Source organism: Psammomys obesus, unplaced genomic scaffold (genome assembly GCF_907164565.1).
Source record: "Psammomys obesus unplaced genomic scaffold, mPsaObe1.curated_primary_1811, whole genome shotgun sequence".
Taxonomy (NCBI): domain Eukaryota; kingdom Metazoa; phylum Chordata; class Mammalia; order Rodentia; family Muridae; genus Psammomys; species Psammomys obesus.
The window spans coordinates 6548337-6563940 of record NW_026596085.1 but is presented as its reverse complement, the minus strand read 5'-3'; the positions used below and the strand labels follow the sequence as shown (position 1 = coordinate 6563940).

Genomic DNA, 15604 nt, shown 5'->3' with positions numbered 1-15604 from the left:
ATCAGTGGAGTTCAAAACAGGGCACCACATCTCCCTAGCTCCCTGCTGTGGTTTCTGTTTGAGGTGAGTAGATCCCCGCATTTCTTATCCCACCCACGCCTGTAGTTTAGAATCCTGTAGTTTAGTATAGGTGAGGGTCCTCAGACTTCTCAGCGTCTGTCTTCTAGCCAGCCCCTACCTACAGAGCAGGAAAACTACCCGAGATATGGCTAGACAAGAAAGTTAGGCCCAAATCATCCTCACCTAAAGTCACTGATGAGCAAGAGGTTTCACACTGAGAAGGATGAGTTGGGAAGACCAGGGACTATTTCTATGCACGACACTGTACAGACAAGAATATTAATCTGAGAGACAGACCACAGTATGCCCCTGGAGCACCGTTGATACAAAAGCTGTTCTCAAAGCATAATCAGGTTATAAAAATAGAAAATTGCATGGATTTTTCTAAAGGGGATGGGGATTATCTGGAATATGATATGGTAAAGTTCAGGCTTAAAGGTGATATTGAAGGAGGGATATAGGAAGAAGAGAATAAACAACCTGAATGAGCAATGGGTAAATGGACGATAAGGAGGAAGTTCAACAGAGCGGACCAGGGAAAGGGATGGAAGAGAAAGAGCCCTCTGGGTGCCGCGCCACCAGGTTTAGCACTCAGCTGGAAAAGTGAAAGACCTGAAGAAGAAGAAGAAGGCCATGGAGACTGTTGAGAAGGCTGTCCCTCATTCAAAAAAAAAAAAAATTGGTGAGATATAGTCATTTAGATATTCAAGAAGCTGGGCAGACATGAAGAAACCAGCACCAAATATTCCTTAGTAAAGGCGCAGGGAGACCAATACAAAGGAAAACCTAAAGTAACAGAAGAAACTCGGATAGATTCCGATTCGGCATCCAGGTGGATGGGCGGGCAGGCAGGTAGGCAGCAATTTTTAAATCCGTAACAAACACTCCAGAAATATAAACTGAAGGCAAATCCACGGAAACATATAAACCAGGTAAGCAGCAATTCTAAGTGCTCTGGAAAGTCCACGCCAGCATCAGGTAAGTGCACATTAGAGCAAAACATGAGTTACTGTGGAGGAAGGAGGCGTCACTTAGGATTATGAAAAAAAAAAAAACTATTAGAAATTTGTAGGAATTGGAAATGCATAATTGTGTACAACCAAAGCTCAACGTAAAGAAAACACATGGAACAAGACTGGACTAAACACACAGTCCAATGTGAACAGTTGCAGAGTTTCTGCAGCAGCCAGCATGAAGCAGAGCAGCGAGCAGAGAGGAAGCCACACTGCGTCCAAGAGGGCATCATCCAACCGTCCTCTGCCAACACGTTTTGAACGTTCTTCAGAATGAACCACATGTGACACCTTAAAACCACCCTCAATAAGTCGGAAAGGACTCATTAACATGGGGTGTGTTTTCTAGCCACAGCGAAAAATAAAAGAGGCTCTAGAAAATTCACAAATAGTTGGAGGCCAAACTTATTCTCAAGTAGTTAATGATTCAATGACAGTAAAGGTATATTTTAATATAAATAAAAATAAATACACAATATGCAAAAAGCCTCAGACACACAGGACAGATACTTAAAATAGAATTTATATCTACAAAAGCATAAAAAGAAGAAAACCTCAAATCAGTAATTTTCTACCTTAAGATGCCAGAAAAAGCAAGTACAATATCCATATATAAAGCATAGCTCTTCCCCATTGCCAAAGCTTCTTTTTACAGCAGACAGGGGCCATTAGAGAAATCCACAATTTGTCAAATGTAGAGAACAGCTGACTATGGGGTGTCCCTCCTCAGCTGATAGACCTACAACACAACCCCTACACTTTCAGGGAACCTCTTGGAAGAGGAGACAGAACTATTGTAAGAGCCAGAGGACCAGGGCGTCTTCTATGAGAGGGTGTCTTCTGTATATGCACCCGTAAAGCCTCCTCAATAAGACCCGTGCACCGATGACATCATTGTGGAGTGGGTAAAGCTTACAAGGTCCCCACCGAGAGGAAGAGCTACAGACTGTTAGTGACTCCCCGTCCAGGGACAAGCCCCCAGGTATGTCACCCAATCTCAGGTGTCTATTCCTGAACACATATACATGTGCATTCAAGGATAAGACTGAGTGGTCCCGTGTCTTTAGACGTCTGGCAGGGGTGGCAGATGGCCACAGAGATGTGTGTTGAGCAAACCTCACACCACAATCCAGGAAGCCCATAGAGAATGGACCAGTAGGATTCCACAGTGCCCTCTAGGACACCCTCCACCTTTTAAGGGTCCACGCAGCAGCTCCCAGTACCAACCCCTGGGAATCAATCCTTCATACATGGTCCTTTGAGAAACACACACCAAGAGAATGGATGCCACCATCAGCAGATAGACAACACATGCTTGTAGTCCATTTGTTTACCTTTCAATCTGTTCATTGCTAAGGATCAGGTTGAAAATTAGAATGGTGAGGTGTCATGGAAGGAGAAATAGAATTTGAACAAGTTACAGGTCTTGATCTTCAGCATTTGAAATGACCTTAATATTGGCAAAAGTGGTTTTCCTTCAGTTGATTTATAATGCTTAGAAGGTATGCTGGAAGCTTCGGACATCTAGTTTTATGTTTTATGAAATGGTTCTGGGCAAGAAAATTAGTGAAGAGAAATATTAACTCTTTGATCATGAAGAAAATAAATAATTAAATATATATATATATATGGTACCTGTGGGCATCTGGCAGCACTGTAGCAGTCTCCAGCTGTGGCAAATGGAATCGCCTTTCCAAACAGTGTCTGGGAGAAAAGAAGATCTGTAGCTGTAAGAAATAAATACAACTGGTTACCATGGAAAAAACGTCTTCCTTATTTTCAAAGATGCAGTTTTCATAGTATCTAAACTATACTTATTATTTAAAAATTTAATAAACTATCACCACTATAGCATACAATGTAGGAGCGCCTCAAAATGGATACATTTTATTTAACACGAAAATAAACATGGCTTTAAAACAAACAAACAAACAAAAAAAACCCCACAGGTGCATCTGAAATTAAAGAAAAACATGAGAAAACTAAATAAATAGTTTTCACATTTTATACCAAGGCAGTTCTTTGAAATAGTTGGAGTGGGTTCAAGAAGAAAACCACAGAAAAACAGAAACAGAAACTTCAATGGCAGACCAAATCATGCCAAAGCAATGTGAGTGCTGGTGCCAGTGTCCCATATCTATACCAATTCATGGGGGCAATTCTGTTCCTCTTCCATTTGCTGAGATTGTTAGGAAAGTTTTCTGATTGCCATGATCACTGGAGATTCTCCATAAAAGACAAAGCTGGATTCACTGGGTCAAAGACAGCTTGGGCAGAGTCCTCAAACTCTGCTGTTGCAACCACTCACACTGCACTAGTCACTTAAACAATGCCCCAGCAATGGCTACCAACTCCACCGAGGTGATTCACGTCCCTGACAGGGCCACAGCCCGCCCTTAAAGGCAAGGTCCCTGAGGTAGCATTTATGCAAGTATCCCATCTTTGAGGACAGTTAAAAAAAACTGTCAGGCCTTTCATAACCCACCAGAGGAATTCTGTGCCCCCCCCCCCCCCCCAGGCCTCAGTCTAAGTGATCATGGTTACGTGGTCATGGTGATGGGCTTGCACGCAGCGTGGGTAGACCATTACGCCATGAAACTGACAAACAGTACAAATACTGCCTGTTCTAGGACAGGTAGCTGTTAAACTCAAATCCCCGTTCCACCGCTTCTTTGTGACCCTATACATTAGGCTGGAGCAGAACACACACACACACACACACACACACACACGTTTCAAGGTGTATTTTACTGTCTCCTCCAAAAGCATGAGCAGTCGGAAAGCTGGTTACATAGTGATAACCATAGTGTGTGCATAGTACATTTGTCTCTCTAAGTTCCAGCAAGTCAGCCAGACTGTTGCAGGCCTCACTCTCTGGTTGCTCTGCCGGTATGCCCAGCTTTACATGCCCAAACTAAATTACAGGTATCTGTTTCTCTTTGCTCGTTAAGCTAGTTTTGACGCTTGTCATTTTACCTGAATTACTACATTCATTTCCATAGCTGTTTCTATGGCTACAATTTGTTCTCCCGGCACTCAGGTCTTCTCTTCTTATGATTTTCCTCCTCCAGTGGTTCTGATGAATTGTAATCAAAGTTCAACTAGGCACAGTCCTCCTCCAAAGGGCGTGGCTCCAGGTACCTCTCAGCCACCCTCAGCCACCCTCAGCTGTGGATAATACTGACCCTTATTGAAAAGCTGGAGGCTGAATCATGGAGGCCAAACACAACCAATTCGTTCCCAGTTTAGAGAGGGGGGAGAGGGAGTGGTCACTGGTAACCCTATAATCACTAAGTTGGGAAGGCAAAAAGAAGCTACTTGTATCTCTGTGGCCTCAGCGGCCAAAGCAAGATGACGAAAGGAACATCATCCTCTGGAAAACGTCCCAATAAGGGGCACAACTTGTGCCGTCGCTGTGGCTCTAAGGCCAACCACCTTCAGAAGTCGACCTGTGGCAGATGTTGGCTACACTGCCAAGCGCAAGAGAATGTAAAATTACTGGAGTGCCAAGGCTAAGAGGTGAAACACTACTGGACTAGGCAGACGAGGCACCTACAATTGTCTTTTGCAGATTCAGACATGGATTCAGTGAAGGAACAACTAAACCCGAGAGGCCAGCTGTTGCAGCATCCAGTTTATCAGTCAGTCATAAAATAAATGCTCTGGTTTCAAACAAACAAACAAGACAACAACAAACAAAAACAAACAAAAGAAGCTACTTGGAGTGAGTTCAGGATAGAATAGGGAAGAGAAAATGAGGGGAAAAAAGTGTCTTATTTAAGAAATATTGCTATCAAGGAACACAGATGTAGGGCGTGGTGGCACTCGCCTTTAAACCCAGCACTAACACAGAGGCAGGCAGATCCATCTGAGCTTGAGGCCAGCCTGGTCTACAAAGCAAAGTCAGGACAGCCAGAGTTACATAGAAAGACCCTGTTGAGAAAGAGAAAGAGAGAGAGAGAGAGAGAGAGAGAGAGAGGTCCAGAAGATACAATTTGCTCTTAATTATTGTAGAAGCTCCAAGTACATGTTGCAGATTGTGTAAACGGCCCAGCAGAGAAGAATCGCTGACGTAGAAGAGAAAAGGTGAGCTGCCGAAGGATGGCCTTGAATCCTATTTATAAGCTAGCCCTTGCTGAGAGTGAGAACGGGATGATTCAATGACAATGAATAAGAGAAAAGGTGACGCACGGGGAAAGCATCGTGAATTGGAGAGTAAAGCAGTGAGAACTTTGGAATTTCCCTTTCGGTTGTGATTTTTTTTTTTAATTTTTATTGATAAATTAGGAAGCAAGGTCAGCCATTAGTAAGGTAAAAGACTGAAGAAACTTAAAACTGGAAAAGAAAACGTGATGCGGATACAAGGAAAGTAGAATGGGGATGCAAGGGCAGATACAATAGGTTCGTTTGATAATAACAGAGCCCCATGCTAAACTTGGAAGTCACGCATTCAAAATAAAACCAGCCAGGACTGTAAATCAATTTTCACCATTTCACAGAATAGGTATAGAATGTGTTTATCTCTCTCTCTCTCTCTCTTTGTGTGTGTGTGTGTGTGTGTGTGTGTGTGTGTGTATCTTTGTGTTTCACAGGAGTTTGAGGAAGGAAAAGGGAGAAGTTTTAAAATGCATTCATTTGAGCCAAGTGGTCAGGTCAGTAACTAGCAATATGAGAAACTGGTTTGGTAAATTAGTGAAAAACAACATCCATTTACCAACAAATAAGTTACCGAGTGTAGGTAATATACTTAGTGGTGTCAATTAACAAAATCACATTTTAAAATAATAACCAGTTTTTAGAGAAGACGACTTACTATACCAAGACATTAAGCTGATAAAATTAAAGGTAGCATCTTTTAAGCTTCACAGAAAAGGCAAACAAGGTTGAAAGCGAGAGACAGAGAGAGAGAGAGAGAGGGAAAGAGAGAGAGAGAGAAAGCCCCTTAGCAGCTTCTTATATTACAAAGGAAGGGAACTAGGTTTAAAGGGACACCCAGGATCATATGGAACGGAAACAAAGAAGTCACAGGACTCCAGAGTCTGTGCTCATTAAAGCTGCTTCATTGCCACAACTTGAACGTTATCCATCCTTCTAACTCATTCAGAAGTTTAATGTGCTACATCTTACTTTACATCCTTAAAAAAAAAAAAACAAAAAACCCTTACACTTACGTTGAGGATATTAATTTCTTTGAACTTAATATGTTTGGGATTTATTTTAAGAGGTAGATAGCTTTATTTTAAAGGAAACTATCTTATTATGTTCACTATATAACGTTTGTATCAAAGGCCCCCATATTTTGCGTCATTTCAGAGAAAGTGTGTATCTGATGACGGTAAAGGAAACCACTCTCTACAGTCCTGGGTTCTTCATTACGGCCCGTCATATGCACCAGTACATTGCTGGCTTTTCCATGTCAAATGGAGGCGTCTTGTTTTCCTTGGAGACGCGGTGCTTACTTTTGATTTGCATGGAAGTGAGATCGACTCTGACTTTGCTGAAAACAGTGTACCCAGCAGGTAGGTAGTCATCTTTACACGGGCAGTCTTGCCTCCGGCTCCCATTGAACGGGCATTCATAGGGATTTTGAAGTCTGTAACAACAGGGGGATGTTTGTAGCACTCGGTTCATTTGTTTGACCCTAAATGATGAGCTTAGTAAAACAGGAGACACAGCTGTTCTTCCATACCACCGTAACAGCATGTTAACTGACAGAGAAGCAGAATTCACTATGACTAACATGCAGCATTCTCACTGGGAAATTCAGGGGCTATTTCCTACAGAAAAACTGAGCTTTAATTTTCCCACTTTTGTTACTAGAATTAATTGGATTTCTATGAAAACAGACAAGGTGTTAAACTTATCCCTTCTGTATTGTCCCGCATTCACCCTCTTTGTGATTGCAACCTAACTCGTACATCCACCTCCTTCTCAATGTCAGTTATCCTAATGCTGCCAAAGGTCAAAATCTATGGGCCCTAAAAGTGCACAGACAGGACAGAGTGTCTCATACCTAAGGCCATATACTTCTGAAAAGTTGTCATCACCTTTGACCAGTGGTAAATATTCTCTAGGGTTCTCCAGTTGCATGCCTGAGCAATGGATCTAAGGGAAATAAACAAATATCTAGAAAAGCGTTTTCCATGGGCGAGATCAAAGTTAAAAATCAATGAGAAATATTTTTCAGAATACCTTCATTCTTCTTCCCCTGATGTTAAGGTCGTAGTCACCATCCTTGGTAATGTTGTTTGTAACTTGGATTTCTTTGCATGTGGTAAATAATTTACCTTCAAGGATAGATTAATGCAACACATCAACACTGAACAAATTCCAAACAGCATGGACTCGACCATCAGAATCATCTCAGCACTCTGAAGGTCTGGCACTTTGTGCTGCGGAGTGTGGCAGCTGCATAGGTCTATGTTGGCATTTCAGCTAAAGCTTAGGGACACTTGGTGCTGGGTAGATTTTTGAATCTATTACTTACAGTCATTGGCATAACATTTCTTTTGTGCATCTGGCTTTAAACGCTTTAAACATAAGTCACTGGGCCAACCGTTTTCAGTCCTGCATTCTACTCTTCGCTCCATTATCCCATTTCCACAAGTTACTGAGCACTGTCAACACAGTAAAGGTTGAGGTAAAATATATCACAAATAATAAGGCCAGGAAATCCATACTGCCTTCTCCAAGACTAGGCTCTTTTCGAATAACGTGAGGGTCAATAATGGTTAGAACTATGGAAGATGCAAAAATATTCTGGAGCTGCATGGTTACTGGAGAAAAAAAGAATCGTCAAGCCTGAGCCTGTAGCTGTTGTTTCTGGTTTTGTGTCATTTATTTTGCACAGATGTATCAGTGGTACACTGCAATTGTCCAGTAAACATTAGTGGATGAGGCCTATTAAGACTCCTTATACACACCACACATTGCAAATAATAAATATTCAGCTCACTTATGGCTGCTATTACAACTAGCTAGAGGTCTTCCTTCGGATAAAATTACAAAGCAATGCTATTGTATTTCCATTAGGTAAGTTGACAAATAGAATCTAGTGTAAATAATATTTATTATACAGAGATCAGAGAAAGCGAGCTCCTCACTTAGCTGATGTTTCTGAAGTACCTACATAAAGTGCAAGCCCTTGTATATGTTCGCTGAGGACCACACATAAGGACTGCTGTTATCTTCTTACAAGCAAGTTAGAATAAACACGGAAAGGATAAGACATTCATACGAATAACTAACAAAATGGATTTTAGACAATGGTGTAGAAGATCATGTGGAAGGTCCTACTCAAAATGTAGATGACCAAGAAACCCGTCTCTGAACAGCCTGTTGCAAAGGGCCATAAGCTCAGAATTCTGGACTGACCTTGCTCCATTTCCCCACTTTCCAAGTGGCGGCATGCAAACAGCTTCTGACATCGCATTTGTATACAGGAGGAGATGGCATCACAGGGCATTCCCTGTACTCTGCAGGCTGAAGCTCACGGAGCATGTGCTTCTTAAGGGATTGGACCCTCATGCAGTATGTGATCTTCTGTGGATACGTGACCCCACAGTCACCTGCACACTGAAAGACGCACAGTGGTAAGGAAACTCGCCAGGGGCCTAATATCTGTCAGCTGCTTAACATGAGTCATCCACGTCACCTCTACGGCAACTCACTTAACCAGCTTCATTCACAGGTAGGGGAAACAAAGGGGCAGAGACGTTTAGACAGCTTATACAGAGTCACACCAGAAAATCTGGAGCATCGAGATTCAGCCTAGGTTTTGTGTCTGAGGAGCCTGTGAGGTTTCTCTCTTTCCAATTACGAACTCTTTTCTACTGACGTGGCCCATTTCTCCACTCTATTTCATTCTGACCATTTAGGTTACTTACGCAATAGAATATGAAGACAGAAAGTACTCAGAAATCAACATGCTCTTTCTTTTACAAGATTGTCTAAAGCATGTTTGTGGCACACACCTTTGACCCCAGTACTCCAGAGGCAAAAGCAGGTCCATCTCCGAGTTCAAGGCCAGCCTGGTCTACAGAGTGAGTTCCAAAACAGCCAGAGCCACACTGAGAAATGCTGCCTTGAAACAACAACAACAAAACTAAAAACAAAATATTGTTTTTCTAGTCTAAGTCCCTCACATTTTGAAATGAATTTTAGGGCCAGCTTGCCAAATTTGTGCGAAACCTAGTTGGAAATTTGTGGAAAAGTCAATCAAAGCATTGTGGTTAACTGAGCTTCCACAAAGATGCCGAATGAACTCAATGAGGAGAGATAATCTCTTCTACAAGTTGTGTTGGTTTCACAGGGCAGCCATGGGCAATTGTAGATGAAAATATTCTCATATATGAAAATAAAGTGTATCAGACCTAAATATATGAACTAAAATTATAAGACTTAGAAGGAAAATAGGCCTACGCCCCCTCTCCAAACAATATAGGCACTGCCATTGTCCGGGGTTAACCCCTAGAACTTGAAGGTAAGACCCTACTGCTGAAGACGCGGTAGGAGTTGGAGAAATTGAGCTAGAGTTGACTGGAAGCATCCTCCCAGGGGACGGGATCTCGTGGTATTGGAAGATGCTGTGCAAGCTGCTAAGACAGCAATTAAATCCCATCCTACAGTAAAGTCCATGGTCTGTAACAATGTCCAGCATGGTAAGACAGACTCAGCACTGAGATAGTGACACTCATTTTGTTAGCAATCAACAGTTGTTTTCATTGGACTTAAGGCCCACTAGTTCACTGAGAAGGAATTCCTACCCTGATACTGTAAACTAGTCAACTACCTACAGCTGGTGAGGTCAACCTTCCTTATGCTGCAACCCTTTACAGTTCTTCATTCTGTGGTGACCCCCAACCATAAAACCATAAAATTATTTTCATTGCGACTTTTGCTGCTGTTATGAATCGTAATGTAAATACCTGATGTGCAGATGGTCTTAGGCGACCCCTGTACAAGGGTCTGTTGACCCACAGAGAACTGGTACCCTGAGGATGACCTTCATGCCCAAACTGTTTAATTTGTACCCATATTCTAAATTTATACCCACAGATAAGTGCAGCTCTAACCCCTTATCGAAGACACTTTTTTTTTTTTTTTTAGTCAGGGTATTTTATGATAGCAACAGGAAACGCTACCAAGACAACCTTACCTGTGCCAAGTCTCCGGTTAACACCACATACTTGCAGTGAGGATTCCTGCACTTTTTGATCGAAAGAGGTTTTGTTACAGGGTCACAGAAACTTTCATTCACTTGTAAATTTTGTTCATTCGTGCATGTCACTAGCCGATAGGTCTCTTTCTTCCTACATGATGTTGAACACTGGAAATGCAATGGGAGATCAAGTAACACTTTCCTATGTGCAGTGTCCTTGCAAGCTTGCTTGTCAGGTTCTGGGTGTAGTGGTCATAGACTGTGAGGCTGGAATTCCATAAGGGAGTCAGGAGGATGAGGAGTTCCAGGGAAGCCAGGGCTGCAGGAGCCTCTGTTTCAAAATAAAGGGGTGGGGAAAGATAGGACAGAGAAGAAACTGGAAGGGGAGAGGAGGGGATTGGAGAGGAGGGAAGGAGAGAGAAGGGAAGGAAAAAGAAAAGGGAAGGGAAGGGAGAGAAAGGGAGGGGAGAGAAGGGGAGGGGACCTGATGGGAGGGGATGGAAGGAGATGGAAGGGAAGAGGAGGGGAAAAAGGAGAGGGAAGGGAAGAGAAGGGGAGAGTCGGGGAAAGAAAGGGGAGGGAAGGAAAGAGGCAGGGAAGGAAGGGGAGCAGGGGAGAAGGAGGGCTCAGCAGATAGAGCACTTAGCAAAAGCCTAACAACTTGAGTTCAACTCTAAGAACCCACATTCGCTCCTCCAACCCCAACATATATGCCGAAGCAAACACACAGCAGCTTTCACACATTCGTATTCACATGAGACACACACGCACACGCACACGCACACGCACGCGCACACGCACACACACACACACACACACACACACACGCCTGGTGCACACGATGTTGGAATTCTTAAAATCACAAAGCAGAGGAAAAAGAGCATGGCCCTGTTAACACTCACATCTAGCCAGTCTCCCGTTGTCCACTGGTACCTCACACAGTCTTGATGCCAGCAGTGCCGCTGCCCCTGAGGCCGGGTGAACGGATCACACATGTCTTCAGCCACTCGGCCGGTGCCTCTCAGTCTGCAGTACACCTTCCTCTGCTGCACCCCTGACCCACAGGTCACAGAGCACTACAAAGGAACGCAGAGGATCTGAACAATGTGGCTAGCAAATGTCAAGCCACATACTGATAGCTACAGAGGGCACTGCACATTTTATTTGTTGTAAACACGGCCTGATATTATGTCATGCATTAGGTAGAAAATCCATAAAAAGAGTGTGCTTACTATTGTTTTACCTACAGTCTATATAAATATAGAGTTTTATTTTAAAGCTGTTATTCAAGTTTTCCAGAAACTGTCAACTGTCAACTGCTACAAAGTATCCCAGTGTGGAAACCCTTTCCTGAATTAAACATACTTAATCTCTATAAAAGTCACTACAGAGGGCTACTACATTCTTTTAAATGGCACACATGAATTCTATACTCATTATACTCATCATTCACCACTAAACACCAACTTCTAAGACTTTTGTTATATTCATATTTTTATGTGCAACACCCACTATAATTTGAACCTGTTGGGGGCCTAGATAGTGGCTAAGCCATTGAGTCTTGATTACATTTTTATGGGCAGGATTCTGGAGAAGCCTGCATAAATTATAAATTTAGACAGCCTTGTCTTGGTCTTTCAAACCTCATTTTTCTTAGCATTAATAATGACAAAATGTTACTGTCTATATTTCTATGTCTATATTCCATTTAGTTGCTCAGAGATTCTCTAAGACTGGAGCTCTCACTTTAGCTCTGTTCTCTTCTTTCCCAGTGCTCACCAGGCTTTCCCCTAGCCCATGCACAGCCTTGCCTACCTTTATGACACACACCTCTGGGCTCCTACTGCCCTACCTGGTACCCAGTTCCCAAACCACACCTCTGCTTTGATACTCGATAAAGCAGCCTCCCTGTCATTTGCAAGCTCCCCTCCTCGCCTGTCAGAGCTGCTGCTCATTTACGCTCTAAACTGGTGGCTCATAAATAACAGACAATTATATCTCACAGGGGGGAAGTTCAAAACGAGAGCATCAGAGTATTTCACTTCTGGTGCAGAAATGCTCCCTGCCTCACAGATGGTCATGTTTGTGTTCCTATAGATAAAGTGGACTAGGATCTCTCTAGAGCCCCTTTCACATGGAAGATGATTTCAGTTACAGGGCTCTACCCTACTGAATCACATCCCAGACTCCCTCCCTCCAATGGGATTACTTGGAGGGGAGGGGGTTAAAGTATGCATGGATGGGCACAAACTTCACATGATGAAGGAGGGTTGAAACTTTGCTCTCCCTATTGAGCCTGGAGAATCCAAAAGTTTTCAGCTTCGGGATGGCAGGCATTCCCAAACCCAGCAGTATCCATACGGCAGAAACTGACAACAAAGAGCTGAGAGGCTGACATTAACAAAATGTGGAGAAGGTTCAAGGATATTTATTAATTGTGAATTTGGTTGCCTGTGTCCCTATTATCCCAGAAAGTATTGGAGATCACACAGGGTAATAATATTTGAAGGTACACTGGTGTTCTCAACAGAGATATTATAAGAAAAAAAAAATCAGTTGTTTTATCAAGCTCTCTGTTTTTACAGGCACCTCCAAGAATCTCGTCTCCTATTGTCTACCGCGTAATGTGTTTTACTATAAGAAAATCATTTAAATCTCACAAAAGCTAAGATCTGAATTTACCCAGTGACTCAGATACCTTTTACAGAGCACAGCAGCTTTTCACTTAGGTGGCTGCAGAGACTGACCTTTCTGGCACATCTAGAAGCTGCAGACTTTAAAAAGACTTTCTGTCTTCTCCCTTCAGAATATAGTGTGCATTTCCACAGCTTTCGACATGCTATGTTTAAGCTACTGGGTTCTTCCAAAAATGCTATCTAGCCTTTGGGATAGAGATAATGGTGCATGCTTTGGGTCAAGCATAATATTAGGTAGACTGACATACTTACGTACAGTTCACGGGGGCGTGGCTGTAAAATAGGAGAGAGATGTGCTCTTCTTGGTCACCAATACCCTTTTGGGTCCTAAGCCACTTCTCTGCTGTGCTACTGCTACATATGTCCATGGCTGCACCATGGGGGATCTTTTCTGGCCTTTGACCATCTCTCTCACAGTAATAAACCCATCACCCTTTCTAACAAATTGTCTTGGCTTACTACCAAAGATGAGGTTTTGGGGGGGCTTCAGAGGCAGGGATGGATGTTAATACCAAGAAAGGCACGGATGCTCTGGACAGGGTCTGCCTTCTTTTTATGTTGTTTTTCCTTGTCCCAGAAGTTAGCTCCATTCACCCACACAGTCCCCAGGTCTCTGCCAGGAACAAATAGCCAATTGTGTGGTGCTTGCCATTTGATTTATTCTATAGAAAGTACTGACATGAAGCCAGGAATTGCAGGCTGTCCCTGCACCACGTCTGGTAATGTATTCGACACACGTGTCATTTCAAAGGCACTCACAGGATAATCGTTGGTTGGTTCTCTGTTCCAAGTGTAGAAACTGTAGCCTTGCTTTAAAATAATTACCATGAAATAAGTTCATCCGTATTGCCACGGTTGCAGGATGCCTCAACTACAAAGACTCCTTTGGAAAACTGCTGGCCACGTTGTGCCAATGCCTTTTAAGGGAGTACGTTTCATTTGGTATCTGATAACATTTTTAATGTAAGTATTTAGTGGCGCATATTAATGGCTGTTGCTAAGTGATGATAAACATTGATTTATAAGACCGTTTGTGTCTTCTTTCCAGATGTGTGGCTTCAGGGGCAAATTAAATGCTTGAATCATTAAAAAGAGCAAATGCACTCACCTCTCCTCCACACGCACTTCCTAGAAACAGTTGGGGCGGGGGGGGGGCTTTTGCATTTGTGTTTTGGAATCCCAGCTTTGCTTGTTAACCCCCCACTGAGCAGATTCCTCAGCATATATAAGGTCCCACATGTATTCCTGTGCCTAAGGGTAAAACTTACTGAATTCTTATCTCCCTTGATCAGAGCCAACCTAATAGGCAATTTAGAAAGACAAAAAAAGAATCTCATTCTACTCTTTTTATGCTGGAGATCAGTTAAATATCAAGTTCCCAACACTCCACAGACACTGTCTGTTCTATGGTGAAACTAGAGGGTTTTCATTTAGTATCAGAGATTGCATGGTGCCAATCAAAGGCCAACTTTCCACTGAAATTCTATGTAGGTTTGGTGTTCTTGTTTCTTAATATGCTAAGGCATATATCCAGACACTTTTCTTTCAAAATTGGATGTCATCCTGAACTTGATTTATCGGTTTCTTTCATGTTGGGTCATCTTAGCCCATCCAAAAATACCTAGACCTCATGTCTCACTTGTTTTGTGTCTAGTTGCAATTATGCATGTAATTTACTAGTTCTAGCTCCAGGATGAAGTCTAAACTCAAATCCAAGATTCTGAGATGCAAACAAGGACATTACTAAATACATCACTGGATATATTTTTTGATAGATAACCAATATGGTATTAGTAGCCTTGAGCCCTTTATTTGCTAGCAGAGTTTCCTGTAAATTTATAACCTAAAACAAACAAACAAAAACCAAACAACAACAAAAACACACAAGTAACTGAGCTGGGCACAGTGGCACAGGTCTATAAGCCCAGCAGAACATTCTACAATAAAAGACACCTTAAAAAAGTCAAACTTTCAAAGCTACTACAAACAAATACTGGACTCGGGTCTTAAAAATGTAAATATAGTGCTCTTAACCTCCGAGCCATCTCTCCAGTTCCACAAAGACCAAATATATCTGGGCACAGGAGTCTTATATGAGACTGTTTATCCAACCAAGGACCATGGATGGATACCTAGAACCTCTGCTCAGATGTAGCCTGTAGTAGCTCAGTAACCAAGTGGGTTCCCTAGTAAGGGGAACAGGGACTATTTCTGACATGAACTCAATGGCAGGCTCTTTGGCCTCCCTACCCCCCAAGGGAGGAGCAGTCCTGCTAGGCCACAGAGGAGGACTTTGCAGCCATTCCTAAAGATACCTGATAAAACAGGGTCAGATGAAAAGGGAGAAGGTCCCCCCTATCAGTGGACTTGGAAAAGGACAGGGAGGAGATGAGGGAGGGAGGGTGGGATTGGGAGGAAATGAGGGAGCGGGATACAGAGTTAATAAAATGTAACTAATAATAAAATAAAAAATAAAATAAAATTAAAAGAATGTAAATATAGATATTTGGAGATGATGGATGAATAGATGGAAAAGAAGCAAAAGGGGTGGATAGATAAGTGGTAAATAGATGATGGATGGATGGAGAGAGATACATAGATGAGGAGTGGGTGGTTGGATAGATAGGTAGATAGATAGATAGATAGATAGATAGATAGATAGATAGATAGATAGA

At 42.5% G+C, this 15604-nt stretch overlaps 1 protein-coding gene and 1 pseudogene across 1 annotated transcript in view; one reads left to right on the top strand and one right to left on the bottom strand.

Moving 5' to 3' along the window:
- Positions 1 to 15604, bottom strand: part of Adamts20 (ADAM metallopeptidase with thrombospondin type 1 motif 20) — a 119153-nt gene that overhangs the window by 7794 nt on the left and 95755 nt on the right. The window contains exons 30-37 of the mRNA XM_055627018.1: positions 11136 to 11309; positions 10231 to 10401; positions 8448 to 8648; positions 7561 to 7690; positions 7266 to 7360; positions 7087 to 7178; positions 6533 to 6666; positions 2709 to 2800 (exon numbers count right to left, since the gene is read on the bottom strand). Coding sequence (XP_055482993.1) covers positions 2709 to 2800; positions 6533 to 6666; positions 7087 to 7178; positions 7266 to 7360; positions 7561 to 7690; positions 8448 to 8648; positions 10231 to 10401; positions 11136 to 11309 — 1089 coding nt within the window. The remainder of the gene's footprint in view (positions 1 to 2708; positions 2801 to 6532; positions 6667 to 7086; positions 7179 to 7265; positions 7361 to 7560; positions 7691 to 8447; positions 8649 to 10230; positions 10402 to 11135; positions 11310 to 15604) is intronic.
- LOC129691081 (60S ribosomal protein L37-like) lies at positions 4425 to 6403 on the top strand (annotated as a pseudogene).